A 19,699-nucleotide genomic window follows, 5' to 3' on the forward strand; every position below is an offset into this window, starting at 1 on the left:
CACAAAGAAAGAGAATTATAAGCCAATATCCCTCATGAGCATAGGACCCAAGTGGTGCACAAATTCGTGCACTGGGTCTCAGATTAAAATAATAAAAGGAACAAAACCCCTGCATAGGAATTCAAGAAAGAAGTCATACTCACCCACAAAAGACAGGTTGCTGTAGTTCTCCAACATCACATCCAGGAACAATTTCCGTTGAGCGGGGTTCAGGCATTCCCATTCCTCCTGAGAAAAATCTATGGCCACATCCCTGAAGGTCAGCAGTCCCTGAAAGAAAAGACACATTTACCAAGAGGTCACTAGAGGAGTCCATAATGTCACCCAACATGAAAACAGTGTTAGGAGAAGAGGTTTGGACCTACGGGTGCATCTTGAATCACCCAATAAGATCACTTTGCCCCAGTAACATTCTCTGATGTCTTTTTGAACAATGACAAATGAGGATGATACATGTACAACAATCCTTGGTACTCATTTCACTTTTCAGGGAAAAAAAGTTTAAAGTTTAAAATTAGTGCATGGATACAGGCATGTGGATTTCTGAGTGCTGTGTTTGCATCATTAAGGGTCAGTGGTGTATATTTCTCAGCGGGAAATGTCAAATGAGTCCGAAATATAAGCACTTCAAGGGTAACACACACAAAAAACGACTGCACTTTCTGAAAATACAGATGCTGATCCACGTTCTGAGATGGGGCCTCTGTTTCAACTTGTCTTACAAGCTCACTTTTTCCTTGTGATACCAATGTTACCGGATCATGTGCCATATGTCTGAATATGAAATGAAAACACAGGAAAAATTAATATATAACTTTGATCTTCAGGGTTCTGTTCATGGAATTTACAGTTCTCATGGACTAGGACATAAAGGAGCCACAATCCTATTTGAAAACTTACTATGAGTAATCTTAGAACAAGATCATTTGCCTGGTCCAGCGGGTGTGCCTCAGTGTTTGAGCACTGACCCATTAACCAAGAGGTCACTGGTCAGAACACATGCCCAGGTTGCCGGATTGATGCCAGTGTGGGGCGTGCAGAATTTAGTCAATGATTCTCTCTCATCATTCATGCGATTATCTCTCACTCTCTCTTCCTTTTTGCAATCAACAAAAATATACTACAAGAATAAGAGAGGGAAATATAGCAACTGCTGGCATTGACTATCACAAGATAATAGGAAAGAAAAATAAACAAGCAAGGCAAACCATCAACGGTAGAGAAATAAATCCGAAGATATTAATGTAAAAGCAAATTCAGCCTCTGACCCAGGACACTTATTTTACCTGAGAAGGAGCCATCTGGTCCCGGCTACTGATTCTGGCCGTGGGATGTTTTCTCAGGTGACAATATCTTGAGGAGTCACAGAATGTGCCTTCAAAGGCGTCTGCAGCACCTGTTAATCAGCTCACCTCACGCTCAAGTCAGAAGAACCTGGAAATGAGGAAAAGTCCACCTCATCCTGTTATCACAGGAGCCAGGAACAATGAGCTCCTACATGTGAGGTGTTTTATTCCGTCTTTATGTGTCTGTGCTTCCAAACACTTCCACACACTCCTACAGCAATGAGTGCATATGCTCATTTCAGGAAACACCAAAAGCAACAGAGCACCCCTTATTTCCCCCCAAAAAAGCCTGCACTGAGGCCCATGCTATGCCATCTTTAACCAGTTCACTCCTGAGGCCTGCGAGGCTCCCCCAGAGCTGATTTCAGTAGAGCTGGGTAACAGACATCAGTCCCAGCACACCTGAGACCTGTGGGTAGTGTGATGGTGTCACAGTACAGCTGCTCTGAGTCCATATATTCTTCTGAATTCCGCTCCACTACCCCATGTGTAAGAGTAGGATCCATGCCGAGTCCAGTTTCGCTCAGTGGATAGAACGTTGGCCTGAAGACTGGGGGGGTCCTGGGTTCAATTCCGGTCAAGGGCGTATACCTTGGTTGCGGGGATGTGCAGGAGGCAGCTCATTGATGATTTTCTCTCATCGATGTTTCTAACTCTCTATCCCTCTCCCTCCTCTCTGTAAAAAATCCATAAAATTAAAAATTAAAAAAAAAAAAAGTAGGATCCATTTCTCTGGGAGTGTTTACTCCTAAATCCTGCCCATATGCTAATTGTGAGAGCAAGTTCCACCTTGAACCCTGCTCACTGCACCAACTGTTGGGAACTTAGTCTAAGTTCATTCTTTCCTCTCAGCTCAACTATAACAACAGTGGGGTTTGAGCTTCTCTTCCAGGGGCTGGACCTTCTTAAACGCCAAACAGCAGCAAGAGAAGCCATGAGAAGTTGTGGATATATAAGAGAATCTTTATTATAGAAGCTAATTTGGGGATGTGTCCACAACCAAAGTACATGCCCTTGACCAGAATTGAACCTGGGACCCTTTAGTCTGCAGGCCAAGTTCTAGCCACACATCAAGGCGGTGGTATTGCAGCACCTCTGGAATGGTGCAAAAAGAAAAACAAAGAAACCAACAAACAAACAAACAAACAAAAACACAAAAAACAATTAGGGTGGTTATTTTCTTTTTAATGTAATGATATCTAGGTTTAAAAATGTGAAAACGTGGAGATTACCTTATATTAACAAAAGAATGGTAAGCGTTGCTTCTGAGATGTCACCAATGCTTATTTCAGCGGTTAACCACTATTTTCTTTTTCTTTTTTCTAATATATTTTATTGATTTTGTACAGAGAGGAAGGGAGAGAGAGAGAGAGAGTTAGAAACATCGATGAGAGAGAGTCATCGATCAGCTGCCTTTTGCACACCCCCTACTGGGGATATGCCCGTAACCAAGGTACATGCCCTTGACCGGAATCGAACCTGGGACCTTTCAGTCCCCAAGCTGACACTCTATCCATTGAGCCAAACCGGTTTCGGCTTAACCACTATTTTCATGAAGGAAATGTCAGAGATAGAAAATGCAAATCCATGGGAGAGAAAAAAAATTGATCCTTCTAATACTGCTTGATAAAGCATCTTGTGGGGGCAGACTTAGTCATTTCTTTTCCCAGGTCACTTCCTTGCCACCCCGTGAAATGACAAGGGGCCCATCAGGAACATACCAGTCTCTCCCTCTGTGTGAATAAGGTTTGCAAATGGAAGCAAATAAATATACATTTGCCAAACCTTATAAACTGGAGATTTATAATTCTCAGTCAAATCAGTTTCCACGATTTAACTGTTAAAATTAAACATATCACTACACAAACTGATATATCCCAACTTAATCATCCACATTCCATGAGCTCACCTCTCATTCAAATTAGGGTTCCCCTCCTTCCCACTACAGTGTATTTCTGTCTATGGATCTGTTTCTGTCTCACTGTTCCCTTTCTCCACTGTGGTCCTTTCTTATATTTCACTGTCCCTCCCACTTTCTCCCCTTTTCTCTATTTCTGTCCCTACACACGGACCATTAAAATCTTGTAACCCATTTCCCTTCAGGTGCTCTTTTAAAAAAATAATAAAAGATTTTATTGATTTTATACAGAGAGGAAAAAAGAGGGTGTTAGAAATATCCATGAGAGAGAAACATGGATCAGCTGCCTCTTGCAATCCCCTACTGGGGATGTAACTGCAAAAAAAGGTGAATGCCCTTGACTGGAATCCAACCCAGGACCCTTCAGTCGCAGGTCCACACTCTATCCACTGAGCCAAATTGGTCAGGGCCTTCCGGGGCTCTCTCTCCTGGTCTCTCTGCTCCCATCTCCACACACGTCTGCGTCTTTCCCTCCCCGCGCCCGTGTCCCCGCTGCTGCCTGTTACAGTCTGTGCTGCCCCCCACAGCTGGCTGCCTCCGTGCTGCTCCCCTTCGGCTCCCCCATCCTCTGGGGAACCCTCTCCGCCCTCCTCCTCCCCCGGGTCTGTCTCTCCCTCCCTCTCCTGCCCCCCAGCCCGGCCCCCGCCCCGCAGTCACCGCCCCCACAAAGCCCTCCCTGGGGCAGGTCCCTCTTCCGGGGACACCGCGCTCTCCCCGAGCCCACCCCCTGGCACTGGCCCCCTGGCACTCAGACCTGATTAATGGGGGGCCTGGGAAGGCGGGCGCAGACCCCCAGGCCGGGCCATCCGGGCTCTTTGGGCCGGAAGCGCCGGGCGGGGGAGGGCAAAGGGCGGGAACCACTGACCAGACCTCCAGCCCCGCGGGGGCCCCGGCGGCCCGGGGACGGTTTTCCGCGGGAAAACCACGCGGCGGGCGGGCCCACAGCCAGAGGTGGACAGACCGCGGGCCGGGCCTCAGTTTCCCCCAAAGGAACGCGGCGCCTCCACTGCGCAGCCGCCGGACGCGCACTCACCGCCGGGAGGGGCTCCGGGCGGGGCTCCCACACGGACTTCAGCGCCCGCAGCGCCCTCAGCCCGCCCTGCGGGGAGGGGCCGGGAGCAGCGGCTTTAAAGCACAGACACCGCCTCAGGGAGCCGCCACCGGCCCCTCCGCAGCCGCTTCCGGCTGCCAGGACTGCGCATGCGCCTCGCTGCGGGGGGCGGGGCCTGGGCGGAGCGGCTCCGCAGTGGGGGCGGGGCCAGGCCTGTGCGGGGACAGAGGGAGGGGGCGGGGCGGAGCCAGGGGGCGGCCTGGGTCCCTCTCCTCCTCCCACAGGGACAGCCCTTCCTGGGGGAGTGTCCATGTCATTGTTGGGGTTTGGCTGGTGGCGCGACTGATCCTGGATTGACAGAGATACATACACCAATGGAACAGAGGAGAATGCCCTGACAGAAACCCTGATGAAGCCTCACCGGCATCAAACAGGAGACTTCTCTGTGGGAGAGGATACAATCAGAGAGGCAAATGTAACCTCCAGAAATGATTGTTAAAAGTCATCTATGGCCGAAACCGGTTTGGCTCAATGGATAGAGCGTTGGCTTGGGGACTGAAGGGACCGGGTTCAATTCCGGTCAAGGGCATGTACCTTGGTTGCGGGCATATCCCCAGTAGGGGTGTGCAAGAGGCAGCTGATCGATGACTCTCTCTCATTGATGTTTCTAGCTCTCTATCTCTCCCCCTTCCTCTCTGTACAAAATCAATAAAATATATTTAAAAAATAAATAAACACTTCTAACTTAGCTAAGTAGCAAAATTGAAGTATTCTTTCTTTATATTACCCAAATAAAACTTCAAGAATATGTACAGACAGGTGATTCTTTTTTCTTCTTCTCTATCTTCTTTTATAAGGACCCCATGTCTATCAGATTAGGCCCCCATCTTATGACCTCATGAAAAGTTAATGACCTCTGTAAACCCCTTATGTCCAAATATAGACATATTGGATGTTAAGCTTTAATCCATTTGGAGGGGACATAAAGCATCTCCACTTCATTATCTGTTATGTAAAACCACCCAAAAGGGATTCTCTTAATGCAGCAATACTCGATATTTCTTATTATTCTATGGGTTGCTCAGGTGGTTTTTCTGCTTCATGTGCTATTGGCAAATGGTTCGTCAACTTTTTACTAGATCAAAACATGATTTTCAAAAAAAAAAAAAACAAAACCACCACCACCACAATTTCCCCTCCTTCCAGACTTCCATCCTAGTTCCTTCACTGCAGCATCCACTAATAGTCTCCTTCCAGCCTCTATCCACTAGCCAGTTACCAAGGCCAAGTCACATGCATTAGGCTTTCATTACTGAACATCTGAACCTCGGGAACTATTTTTATTTTTAGAATATTTTGTTGATTTCAGAGAGTTAGGGAGTGAGAGAGAAACATCAATGATGAGAAAGAATCAATGTTCCATTAATTCCTGCATGTCCCCTATCGAGAACTGAAGGGAAAACCCAGGCATGTGCCCTGACCAGGAATCTAACCCGACCTCCTGTTTCATAGGTCAATGCTCATTCACTAAGCAACTCAAGTTGGGCAACTCAACATTTAGTTCTTATATTATTACTAGAGTCCTGGTGCATGGATTAGTGCACTTTCATACGTTATTCGAGCATTCAGCCCATGATTTGTGTGGGCTTGCTCCTGACATTTCTCCAAAAATTCTCCCTTCCATAGTAAATAATCTCCTCCATCCAGAGTTGCATGAGCCAAAGAATACCACTCATAAGGAACTAAATATGCTTCAGAAATGTTAGTCATACTTTCCCCTTTAATCCATGTCAGATAGTTCTTGGCACAAGTTATTCTATTAGTGGCAAATTAAACATTTCAGGATTAGGACATGGAGGTGGAGGGGGCTATGAAGGCCATTTCTCCAATTTTTCTTTTTGCTCCTCTTTAGGAGCGGAGGGTGCAAGGTGAGGAGGTTTATCTTCCTTAGCCTCTCTAAAAAACTCTAGCAAATGCTATACCATTTTTCACAAGGAGAAACAATTTGGAGGCAAATTTTTCTCCTGCTGATGAGTTTTTTTTTCAGGTTTTGACCAACTCTTTCCCAACATTCAACATCTGATGTACCTCCTTCAGGAAACCAGGGATTATGTTCTATAATAACTTGTAAAAACTGTGAGAGAATATCTTCTAACACATTAATTCCTTTATCCTTAAGCATGCAAGCCAAAAGTTTACAATAAACCTTTTTATTTTCACCAAATTCTCCCCCATTAGCCTAGCTTTAAAGAACACATTCCTACCCTACTTACAGATTGCGACCTCTACAGCTGGCCATGGGCTTTAAATGCAATGAATTTCCCCACCATTTGGATAAATTCTTTTCCCCACCTATCTGGTGAATTTTTGCCACCTATCCGGTAAACTTCGTTTTTCGCTGTAGGCAATTCTTCTCCTCCAGATTTCCCCAATAGAGAGCCAGATGTGTGAACAACATCCCTCATGATTCAGTGTTCACAATCTGGAAAAGGGCCGTGCACAAATGACAGAGACAAGAAATAATAATTTGGAAATATTGGGAGCCAGGCGGAAAGTCCAATGCAAGGGGAAAGACTTCCACTGATGCCAAGGCCTTGCCAACATTTTATTCAATTTTGGATACATATATAGCCCTTGGTCAGGCAGGCAATTCCAGTAACAGACAATCTTAAAGGTCAGTAAATATTAGTAAAAATTTACTCTGAGATTATTTGGTCAGGAAATAGCTTGAGATCCCATTGTCTCAACAATCTGTGCATAGCTATGGCCCTTGCCAGGGCTCAAGGTTCACCAGCATTCTGCGCACCTTGTTTACACTTCACTGATACAATTTTCCTGAAAATAAGACAGTGTCTTATATTAATTTTTGCTCCCAAAGATGTGCTAGGTCTTATTTTCAGGGGGTGTCTTATTTTTCCATGAAGAAGAATACGGTACACATTTATTGTTAAATGAAAATAAAGGAAATTTATTACCTGTACACGGTATAGTAGTACGGTAGTTGTCAACACAAACCAGACAAACTGTGAATCATACCGTATCAAGAATTTAATCATTTATTCAATGACAATCATATCATCTTCTGGGACATCATCATAACAATCCAATTCCTGAATTTCCTGGTGAGTTTCTTGTGACTCCATTTCTTTCAGAATCAGTGGACCAAATCTCTCATGTTTAACCTAGAGGGGCCTTATTTTCGGGGGGATGCCTTATATTTCACTCAGAAGGAAACCTGTAAGTAGGTCTTATTTTCGGGGAAACGCGGTAGTGAAGAAAATGAGTAGCTCCAATAGTACAGGCCTTGCACGTGCTCTACATGTGAAAGGTATCTCCTTTAGTGTGAAGTCTCTCGTGTACAGTAATTCATGAATGGCTTTGAAAGGCTTCACTACATTTTCCATATTCATAAGGCTTGTTCGCAGTCAGAATTCTGTGGTGTTCAGTAACTTGTCACTGCTGGCCAAGGACTTATGAGGCTCCTCATATCTGTAATACTTCTCTCAAGTATGAACTCTGCTGTACAATATGGCAGGAACACTGATGAAAGGCTTTATGACATTCTCTACATTTATAAGGCTCCTCTCTAGTATGACCTCTCTGATGAGGAGGAGCCGCCAGTGGATGTGTCACATTCACTTCATTCATGTGGCTTCTCTCCAGGATGAACTTTCTTATGCTTAGTAAATTGAGAAGACCATCTAAAGGCTTTGCCACATTCTGTACATTTATAAGGCTTCTCTCCAGTATGAACTCTCCGGTGACTAGTAAGGTGTGAGGACTGGATAAAGGCTTTGCCACATTCTCTACATTTATAAGGCTTCTCTCCAGTATGAATTTTATGATGGCGAGTAAGTTTTGAGGAATCACTGAAGGCTTTACCACATTCTCTACATTGGTAAGGCTTCTCTCCACTATGAACTCTCTGATGTATATTAAGGGAGTACAACCATCTAAAGGCTTTGCCACATTCTCTACATTGATAAGGGTTCTCTCCAGTGTGAACTCTCTGATGACGATTAAGGGATAAGGACTGGCTAAAGACTTTGTCACATTCGCTACATTTATAAGGCTTTTCTCCAATATAAACTTTCTGATAACTAAGGGATTCGGACTGCCTAAAGGCTTTGCCACATTCTCTATATTTATAAGGCTTCTCTCTAGTATGAACTCTGTGATGTTTATTAAAGGAGGAGGAATCACTAAAAGCTTTGCCACATACACTACATTTATAAGGCTTCTCTCCAGTATGAACTCTGTGATGTCTATTAAGGTTTGTGGACGCACTGAACGCTTTGACACATTTTGTACATTTATAAGGCTTCTCTCCATTATGAACTTTCCGATGTCGAAACAGGTTTGAGGTGTGGAGGAATGCTTTATCACATTCTCTACATTTATAAGACTTACCTTCAGTGTGAACATTGTGATGATTAATAAGAACTAAATAGCTGTTAAATGATTTGCCACATTCTCTATATTTATAAGCTTTCTCTCCAGTGTGAATTCCCTGATGAAGAATAAGGTTTGAGAGTCGACTAAAGGTTTTGCCACACTCTGAACATTTGTACGAATTTCCTTCTGTATGATTTGTATGGTTTTGAGTATGTCTTGAGAACTGACTAAAGTCTTTTCCATTTTCCCTGAGTTTATAAAATTTTGCAATACTATGAAATCTTCCCCTATGTATAACAAGAGATGAATGATATTTAAAAGTTTTGCCACACGATTTACATTTGTAAGGCTTGTCTCCAGTACCAATTATCTGGTTTAGTGTACAACCTGAAGGCCAAATAGATGTTTTACTAGAATCTTTACATGTACAAGGTTTTTCTCCACTATGGACTTTTTTGCATCTATTTAGATTGAATATTTGACTGAAGACTCTCCCACACGGATTCCATTTGTAAGCCTCCTCCCCAGCATGAATTTTTTCTTGTTCGGGGTAATTTGAAGATGGCTGAAAAGACTGGATATATTTACTTCCATTTTGTGTCTTCTCCACAATAGGAAAAACCTGATGTATATTATAATTGGACATTTGGTCAAAGACTTTTACACTTGTATAATGGTCCTCTGCAAGTTCACTTGTCCAATGATTAAGAAATGACTCTTGCTTAGATTTGTTCCAATGTTCATTCCATTGATAACTGCTATATCCATTATATGTACTCTGTTGATAATAGGAGATAGAAAGACCTTTACTGACAGTTATAATTTCATGAAAATGTATACTTGTTCCATAAGAACCATTCTGTGATACTCATTAAACATAGATTGTTGTATAGGAAAAGCTTTTCCAATTTATTAAAATTATAGACAAAAAAAATAAATGCAAAACATTAATTTTCAGAGGAAGAATAATGAATCCTTGTTTAAAAGAGTGCCTAACTGCCCAGCAAGCATGCCTCACTGGTTGAGCTTCATCATATCAACAAGATCATGATTCCATTCCCAATAAGGGAACATGGCTTGCCTATGGAATCAGTCCCCAGTGGGAGGCATGCAGAAGGCAGCCACTGATTCTCTCTCATCATTGATGTTTTCCTCTCCTCTTTCTCTCCCTTACTTTCTGAAATCAATAAATATATTTTTAAAATAAAAAATATCAAAAAAATTGACAAATTCAGCTCATTTTAATTTTATGGATACATTATAAGTCTATACATTTTAGAAATGATTGAAAGTTTAATCTGACCCTACATTTTAATCAATTCAAATAATTATTTATTCTAGAGACTATGTGAATTCTTAGTTTTTCCAGATTCTCTTTCCAAGAATGCATAACAATAAAAAGTTATTTTTGATCTTCAAGTGAAGAAACATACTGATCTGCCAATGTAACTGACTTAAAATTGGGAGGTTTCCCAAATGTGTAATACACCTGACTTCTTTAACAATAATTTTATTATGATAACTGTTCCAGATTTGTTCTGTTTATATTAATTTCCTCTCTTCTAATCACACTCTTCCTCAAATTCAAAGGCTTTCATTAAGTGAGCATTATCAAAGCGACATCTTTTATTCCTTACCAGTATTATTTCAGAGAATAAATCTTGCATTCGGGGTTTTGGCATAAAGGCCCGGTTACCTTCAGATGACATAGCTGAAAGAAAACAAATTTTCAGTTTTGACAATCAGGTGAGTGCAATTTGAAGTAACCAGCAGGTATTGACCAAATGACATTTTGATTATTCCAAGAGCAAGTGATGATTTTAAACAAAGTTCAAGATAGGTACAATGAAGAAAACTCACATCAAAGAGCTGCTTATATTTTCCAATGATACCTGCTTAAACCCCCTGGCACACAATGGCAATATTATAAAGACATCCCCAGTTTGTTCACTAGAGAGAAATGAGAAATAAAGAAAGTCTATGATCAATGATCTCCTTGTTTTAAAGGCTCTTGAAGAACACTTATCTCTTGTGCATGACTCAGGGTGTGAACAAAATTGCAGTACAGTTGAGTGCCCTGTAGTGGCTGCTACAAAGAAACAATGAGAACTAATTCAAACACCACAAATACTGAGGGAATAAAGTATTAGGTCAAGCCCAAAAAGATACCATGGTCTGAGAAATAAACAGAGAACATTTCCAACTGGGAAATTAAACACACAACCGAACCAAGAATACAGATCCTGAAAACAGTGTTGACTGAAAGTGGAATTTGTGCCACAGATGGTTATTATTTGTTTCCTCCTATAGAAAGCATGTTCAAAATCCCGCATGTTTACAATTCCAGAATCTCAACAACATATATGAAGTCCAAAAAAACAGAAAAAGTGTACCATCAGGAAAACAGAATAAATGTAATCAGACTGGCACTATATTAATGGAAGTATATTAATTATCTAAAAAAAAAGGGCAAATAAGTACCTTAAAGCCAAAAAGGGGAGAAAAATACAACTATATAATATCACCAAAACATTATATAACCAAAATAAAAATACAATGAGAAAGTATTTTATAAACACCACCGAAAGGGTATATTGCAAAACATAATACCAGAATTAACAATACAGTAGAATCATTAATGAAAGACACTTTCAACTTAAAACATCAAAGTATTTGCCGGGAATTTGCTCAGTAGTTGAGTGTCTATCTATGAACCAGGAGGTCATGGTTTGGTTCCATGTCAGGGCACAGGCCTGGGGTGAAGGCTTGATCACCAATCATGCAGGAGGCAGCCGATTGATGATTCTCTTCACTGATGTTTCTATCTCTCTCTCCCACTCCCTATAACTCTGAAATCAATAAGAATATATTTAAAAAATAATTAAATGATGAAATAATTAGTACATAAATCATTAAAATGTTAATTCAATAAAATCTTGAAGAAAAGCCAACAAATGTGGAAATATGAAGAGAATTTAAAGATTTCCTAAGACACTAACAAACTGACCTCCAAGAGGACCCAATAAAGACAGGAATGTGAAAAGGAGTAGGTAACTCATATAAAAAATTAATCATGTAACATCCTGACAATTGGAGAGACATACAAACGCAAGCAGCTAACTGAATTCTAAGTATTATGAATATAAACATGAGAACAGATAAAAAAGAATGAAAATGTCATAAATACTAGAATACTTATGATATTCAAAATATCATAAGTATCTAAAAAGCGTATAAAGATATAATTTGTAATGGAAAAGATAGTTACTCTGAGGTCATTAGGGGATTTCTAAGTAGAATACTATTGGGGGCAAGGAAAGAGCATGAAATAAAACAGGGAACTATTAAATGAACAAAAACCATCCAACAAAAATACTGATAAAACAGATGATCAACAATGGAGAGTAAAACATTTTCCATATCCAAAACTCTCATTATTAGACTTGCACTAAAAATAATTCTTCAGAAACACACTTCTGGCGATAAATATGAACATATGAAGATTCCTTCTATGTGAAAAAATATATAGGAATATAAAAATTTGTGGTGTTCTAAAAAAAAACACATGTCACTTTGATTTCTCTTGTGGAACTTTAGAAAATAAAAGGAATAGTCTGAACAGCATAGCTCAGTGGTAAAGGGTATACCTATGAACCAGGTAGTCACAATTCAATTCCTGGTCAGGGCACATGCCTGTGTTGTGGGCTCATTCTCCAGTATGGCATGTGCAAAAGGAGGCCAATCAATTATTCTCTTTCATTGGGAATGTTTCTATCTCCCTCCCCATCTCCTCTGAAATATAAATGTATTTATAAAAAATAAATAAAAGGAATTAAATAAAAAATCTCTGCTATAAGACATAGTAAAAAGTAAAGTGATATAAACTTATGTGTGTACATGGTCAGAAATGGCAATTAGCAGACTTTTGTATGAAATTGACACTGAGTTTAAGATACATCGTTATAACCTTAAGATATTTTAAGTCGCCCTAACCGGTATGGCTCAGTGAATAGAGCATCAGCCTGCGGACTGAATGGTTCCAGGTTCGATTCCGGTCAGGGGCATGTACCTTGGTTGCAGGCACATCCCCAGTAGGGGTTGTCCAAGATGTAGCTGATCGATGTTTCTCTCTTATGGACGTTTTTAACTCTCTATTCCTCTCCCTTCCTCTCTGTTAAAAGTCAATAAAATATTTTTAAATAAATAAATGAAAATAGAGTATAAAGTAGTGCTGGGTGTAATTAAAGAACTCAATAAATTAACTACACATGCAATGACCTTAAATTGGAATGCTAACAGTTTGAGCTGTCACAAGTAGCCAAGGTTGACACAAACATTCAAAGCAGTTATTATCCATGTCCCTTTTCACAAAATTAACAAACCTCTTCCTAAAACTGATATGAAATGACAAAAGACACCAGGGAACTAAAATAAACATAGGAGACAGTATAAGTTTAAAGACATCATGCTTTATGATTTAAAAAACTATTTAAAAATTGATATTATCCAGCCGAAACCGGTTTGGCTCAGTGGTAGAGCGTCAGTCTGCGAACTGAGGGGTCCCAGGTTCGATTCCGGTCAGGGGCATGTATGTTGGCTGCGGGCACATCCCCGGTAGGGGGTGTGCAAAAGGCAGCTGGTTGATGTTTCTCTCTCATCAATGTTTCTAGCTCTCTGTCTCTCTCCCTTCCTCTCTGTAAAAAATCAATAAAGATATTAAAAATTGATATTATCCAAAGTATCATCTAAACATTAAGACAGAGGTAAATAAAGGAGCACGGAGGCCCTGGTCAGTGTGCCTTAGGGTTAGGGCATCATCCTGTGCACTTACTTAAGGGTTGCGGGTTCAAATCCCCTTAAAAAGCACACACCTGGTTGCAAATTCCCACCCCCACCTGCGTTGAAGTGCGAGAAACAGGGGGACAGGCAAGGTGTATCTCTCACATGGATGTTTCCCTCTCTGTTCCCCTTTCTTCCTTCCCTTCCATTCTCTCTGAAAAGCAATGGAAAAAGTGTTCTCATGTGAGGATTAACAAGAACTACAAAAAAGCACTATAGAATAAAGAGCCTACTTACAACTTCTCATAAAAGATAGTCTCACATATACGAATAGTGTTGAGATACTCAGATGTCTACGTGTAAAGGAATGAGTGAAGTTGGACTGTTATTCAACACCGTGTACAAATATTAAACCAAAATGGATAAAAGATTTGAAAAATAAAACTACTAATAATCTATTAAAAGAAAACTTATAGGAAAGTGTTTTTAAAAATACATTTAAAAAAATATTTTACTGATTTTTTACAGAGAAGAAGGGAGAGGAATAGAGAGCTGGAAACATCTCTATGAGATGAGAATCATCGATCAGCTGCCTCCCGCACACCCCCCACCAGGGATGCATACCAAAAGGAACGACAAAGTAAACAACAAAAACTTTCCTATAAGTTTTCTTTTAATAGATTATTATTATCTCTATCCCCCTCTCTTCCTCTCTGTAAAAAATTAATAAAATATATTTTTTAAAAATAAAATGTGCATATCTTAAAAAAAAAAAAAAAAAGAGATTTAACTACAATAAGACTGTGCACACAGCCCACAAAGGGGTGCACCAAGAGTGTCCACCTTAGGTAACTGGGGAAGCTGAACCACTCGGCCCTATAGGACACCTAGCACACAAAGCCACTCTATTAACTCCGGGAAGCAGCCAAAATGTGGAGACGAACAGGTCACAAACGAAAGAAATGAAGGATACGGAGTTCAAAACCACAGTTATAAGGTTTTTCAAAAAATTTCTAGCGACCATCGATAAATTTAGTGAGACTCTTGAGGATATGAAAAAGGACCAACAAGAAATTAAGCATACACTGAATGAAATAAAGAATAATATACAGCCAAACCCGGTTTGGCTCAGTGGATAGAGCGTCAGCCTGCAAATTGAAAGGTCTCAGGTTCGATTCCGGTTAAGTGCATGTACTTGGTTGCGGGCACATCCCCATTAGGAGGTGTGCAAGAGGTAGGTGACCACCAAAGGCAGCAAGATGCTGAGGGAGCAAAGGAAGGAGGAGCCCAGGAGGCGGGGAGGCCAGGCTTAGGGACCTATACTGCAATAAATCCGTGCCCTAGGCTTATAGTGGTAAAATAATAAAGGAAACGAAACCCTGGTGGTGGAGTAGAAACTCAGGGAGGAAGTCATCCTCACCCAGAGAAGCCAGATTGCTGTAGTTCTCCAACATCACTTCCAGGTACAAGTTCCGCTGAGCTGGGTCCAGGCACTCCCACTCCTCCTGAGAGAAGTCTATGGCCACATCCCTGAAAGTCAATGGTCCCTGAAAGAAAAGACACATTTGCCAGGAGGTCACCAGAAGAGATCACAATGTCACCCAACATGAAAACAGTGTTTAGGGAGAAGAGGTTTGGACCTAAGAGAATATCCTGAATCACCCAATAAGATCATTTTGTCCCACTAACATTCTCTGATGTGTAATCTAAAACTGACAAATGAAGATGACACATGTCCACAAACCCATGATACATATTTTACTTTAGAGGAAAATAAACTTTAAAATGAAGGCATGGCCCTAGCCAGTATGGCTCAGTTGATAGAGTGTTAGCCTGCTCACTAAGACCTGCACTGAGTAAATAGAGTGACCGAAGAGTCACAGGTTCGAGTCCAGTTAAGGACCACATGCCTGGATTGAGGGCTCCATCCCAAGAAGGGAGTGTGCAGAAGGCAGGCAAGCAATGATTATCTCATCATTCATGTTTCTCTCTCTCCCTTCATCCCTGAAATACTTAAAAATATACTGAAAATAAATAAAATGAAATAAAATTAAGGCCAGGACCGAGACATATGGATTTCTCAGTGCTTTGTTTGCATCATTCAGGGTCATTTGTGTAAAAAACATGATGGGTTGGAAGTATAGGTACTTCTTCGCAACTGTGAAGAGGACCACAAGGAAAGGAACTCATGTAAAGACACAGATTCTGATCCAGTTTCTGAGATGAGGCCTGTGTTTCCACATGTGTAACAAGCTCAATTTTCTCTTGTGATGTCAATATTTCTGCATATCATGTGCCATACTTCTGAATACATGAAACAAAAGGAAAAAATTCATGGAGAACTTTTAACTAAAAGGGTTTCTTCATGGAGTTTATTCTCATAGAATAAGACACAAGAATCACAATCCTAGTTGAAAATTTACTATGCATAATCTTACAACAAGATTGCCCTGCCTGGTCCAGTTGGTGTGGACCAGTGGTTAAGCACTGGCCCATGCACCAAGAAGTCACTGGTTTGATATCCAGTCTAGACACAACAAAGTTATGGGCTCGATCCCCAGTGTGGGTTGTGCAGAAGGCAGCTAATCAATGATTCTCTCTCATCATTGATGTTTCTATTTCTCTCTACCTCTCCCTTCTTATCTGAAATTTATAAACATGTAATTGGGGGGAAAAACGAAAAGAAAAAGTAACTGACATAACATTAACAGTTTAGGCACATAGACAACACATTTTACAACTGAAATCAAAATGGTTTAGTTGCCAGAACTGGTTTGGCTCAGTGGATAGAGCATCGGTCTGCAGACTGAAGGGTCCCAGGTTCGATTCCGATCAGGGGCATGTACCTTGGTTGTGGGCACATCCCCAGTAGGGGGTGTGCAAGAGGAAGCTGATCGATGTTTCTCTCTCATTGATGTTTCTGGCTCTCTGTCCCTCTCCCTTACTCTCTGTAAAATATCAATAAAATATATATATATATATTTTTTAATGGTTTAGTTATTCCATAAATCTCATTAATAAAATTGTGTATGATCCCCTTTGTGTCTTTTAAACACAATAAGGAGAAAAATATGTGGATAGAAAACAAGTTAGACCTATTGTTTCCTTTATGTGGTTGTAAATCCTCACACGGGAAGATTTTTTTCAATGAGTTTTGGAAGGTGGAAGGCAGGAAGGTAGAGGTATGCAAGAATCAAGTTAAAGATTTGAAATACAAAGAAGCAAAAAATACCCAACCAGAAAAGCATAAAGAAAAAAGAATCCAAAAATATGAAGATAGTGTAAGGAGCCGCTGGGACAACTTCAAGGATACCAACATCCAAATTATGGGGGTGCCAGAAGAAGAGAGAGAGCAAGATATTAAAAACGTATTTGAAGAAATAATGACAGAAATCTCCCATACCTGATGAAATAGACTTACAAGTCCAGAAAGTGCAGAGACCCTCAAACAAGAGGATTCCAAAGAGGACTACACCAATACACATCATAATGAAATATTCAAAGCAGCAAGAGAAAAGCAGTTAGTTACCTACAAGGAACTACCCATAGGATTGTCAGCTGATTTCTCAACAGAAACTATACAGGCCAGAAAGGAGTGCCAAGAAATAGTCAAAGTGATGAATAGTAAGAACCTACAACCAAGATTACTCCACCCAGCAAAGCTATCATTAAGAACTGAAGTTCAGATAAAGAGCTTCATAGTAAGAAAAAGCTAAAGGACTTCATCACCGCCACATCAGTTTTATATGAAGAGGAAGAAGTAAAAGCTAAAGATAAAAATTACGAACAACAAATACATATCGATCAACAAGTGTGTCTAAAAATCAAGTGAATAAAAAATGTGATAAACAGAATAAACTGGTGAATACAATAGAATGAGGGGCAGAGAAAGGGAGTGGACTAACAATCCTGGGAAAAAGGGGGTGTGGGAGAGTCTGGACAAAAATCATACACCTATGAATGACACCAGCAGGGGGACGGTAAAGGCAAAGGGTGGGGTGGGAACAAGGTGGAGGGGAGCTATGGGGGGGGGGGAAAGAGGAACAATTGTAATAATCTGAACAATAAAGACATTGAAATTTAAAAAACGATAAAAAAGAAAGATAGTGCAGAGGAGAAGATCTGGGGGTGCGAATGGAGCTACAGAAACGGGCGTTTAGGATAATGGAGCAGAGAGAAGCAGCACTGAGTCAGCCAGCTGTGTGTAACAAGACAGAGTGTAATGGGCATCAGAAGGGACATAGGTGTGGGAAGGGAAAGAGAAACCTATCAACAGATGTTCAAGAAAACGCAAACAGCCTCTGACACAGGGCACATCTTCTACCTGGAAAGCAGCCATTTGGTCCTCGTCCTGATCAGGGTCTGGGTTGTTTTCTCAGGTGACAATATGTTGAAGAGTCACAGAATATGCCTTCAAAATAGTCCACACAGCCCACTAATCCGCTCACAGGACACTCACAGTCAGAAGGACCTGGAAATGAGGGAAAGACCAAACTCTTGTCCTTTGTCACAGGAGAGTCAAGAACAATAAGCTCTTCCATGGAGACCAAACTGTCAGGGATTTTGTTCTGTCTTCATGTGTTTGTCCTTCTAAAGACTTCCACAAACTCCTACAGCAATGAGAACATGTACTCCTCTGCTGAACCCCCAAACGCAACAGAGCATCCTTTACTTCCCCTAAAAAAGCCTACCCTGAGGTCCAAGACATGCTATCTTTAAGGAGTTTCCTCCTGGGTCCTGAGAGGCTCCCCCAGAGCAGTTTTAGTAGTGCTGGGTCCAGACATCAGACCCAGCACACCTGAGACCTCTTGGCAGTTGGAGGGGTTGAAGGAGGAACTTGTATAGGATTCCCAGGTAACTTTCCATTCTCTGTTTTCAAGAAATTATGGAAAATAGATCTTCATGTCCTAACTGGTTTGGCTCAGGGGATAGAGCGTCGGCCTGAGGACTGAAGGATCCCAGGTTCTATTCCGGTTAAGGACATGCACATTTCTTGCGGGCACATCCCCGGTAGGGGGTGTGTGAAAGGCAGCTGGTCAGCTGGTGGATGTTTCTCTCTTATCCGTGTTTCTAGCTCTCTATCCCTCTCCCTTCCTCTCTGTAAAAAAATCAATGAAATATATTTTAAAAAAGAAAACAGATCTTCATCTTTAAGTCTTTGGGAGAAGTTACCTATTGAATTATACTGACCAAGTGACTTCACCATGAATAGATGGGCTCTGTGGGGATAAAGTTCTAGGTTAATTCAGTCTATCCTTCAGTATTTCCAGAGAATGGACATGAGGGACTTGAGGGGAACAGCTCCTTTTGAGGCTCACAGTCAGTAACAGAACAAATCACATGAGGGGAAGGAAGAGGTGCTGAACTCTTCCAACTCACAGAATTAGCTTCCGACTATGATGATCACCGATATCTTTACAAAGTGCACACTGAGCTCACCTCCAATGAATGTTTCCACATATGATAAACAGTAGAAAAAATGCAGGGCTCAGAATCTGAACTACAAACAATATATTTAAAACTAAAAACGACTAGGTTGTGTGTGTTTTTTTACTTTTAACGTAGTGACTTCTCAGGTTAAATAATTCAGATGTTAAATTGAAGATATAAAGCCACAAACCAATTCATCACAACTTAATCCAACACATCCCATCAACTTACGACTCACAAATCAGTGTTCTCCTCCTTTCCATTACTATGTATTTCTGTCTATGGATCTGTTTCCGTCTTACCGTTCCCTTTCTCTCCAGTGTTGTCTTTTCCTATGTTTTTTATTTTTTGTTTTAATATGTACTTTTATTGATTTCAGAGTGGGAGAGGGAGAGATAGAAACATCAATGATGGGATATTGTCATTGATTGGCTGCCTCCTGCAAGCTTCCTAGTGGGGACTAAGCCGAAAAATAAGACCAGGAATTGAACCGTTACCTCCTGGTTCATAGGATCACCTTCAACCACTGAACAAAGCTGATTGGAGTTTTCCTGTGTCCCCCTCTCTTTCCCTCCCCGCGCCCGTGTCCCCGCTGCTGCCTGGACCCCTCTCCACCCCCCTCCTCCCCCGGGTCTGTCTCTCCCTCCCTCTCCTGCCCCCCAGCCCGGCCCCCGCCCCGCAGGCACCGCCCCACAAAGCCCTCCCTGGGGCAGGTCCCTCTTCCGGGGACAGCGCGTTCTCCCCGAGCCCACCCCCTGGCACTGGCCCCCCTGGCACTCA

The 19,699-nt window shown here is 41.4% G+C and overlaps 3 protein-coding genes across 15 annotated transcripts in view; all 3 read right to left on the reverse strand.

Moving 5' to 3' along the window:
- The window catches only part of LOC118710240 (zinc finger protein 420), a 241,764-nt gene that overhangs the window by 99,073 nt on the left and 122,992 nt on the right, over window positions 1-19,699 (reverse strand). The window contains exon 5 of the mRNA XM_045575959.1: window positions 155-270. Within this exon, the coding sequence (XP_045431915.1) occupies window positions 155-270 (116 nt within the window). The remainder of the gene's footprint in view (window positions 1-154; window positions 271-19,699) is intronic.
- LOC118710213 (zinc finger protein 208) overlaps window positions 1-19,699 on the reverse strand; it is a 141,251-nt gene that overhangs the window by 36,793 nt on the left and 84,759 nt on the right. For 4 of the 13 annotated variants that reach the window (XM_045575951.1, XM_045575955.1, XM_045575952.1 and 1 more), the window contains one exon: window positions 10,348-10,421. The exons of 6 other annotated variants lie outside the window; for them this stretch is intronic. In XM_045575951.1, the coding sequence (XP_045431907.1) occupies window positions 10,348-10,421 (74 nt within the window). Of the gene's footprint in view, window positions 1-10,347; window positions 10,422-14,909; window positions 15,037-19,699 lie in introns of all 13 variants that reach the window. 3 more of the 13 variants (XM_045575954.1, XM_045575953.1, XM_045575948.1) reach the window with 1 other exon arrangement.
- On the reverse strand, window positions 7,933-9,356 carry LOC123651711 (zinc finger protein 501-like). Its single transcript, XM_045576010.1, has one exon. The coding sequence runs from the start codon at window positions 9,354-9,356 to the stop codon at window positions 7,956-7,958; it is 1,401 nt and encodes a 466-aa protein (XP_045431966.1). The 3' UTR covers window positions 7,933-7,955.

This window comes from Pipistrellus kuhlii, unplaced genomic scaffold (genome assembly GCF_014108245.1).
Source record: "Pipistrellus kuhlii isolate mPipKuh1 unplaced genomic scaffold, mPipKuh1.p scaffold_m20_p_71, whole genome shotgun sequence".
Classification (NCBI taxonomy): domain Eukaryota; kingdom Metazoa; phylum Chordata; class Mammalia; order Chiroptera; family Vespertilionidae; genus Pipistrellus; species Pipistrellus kuhlii.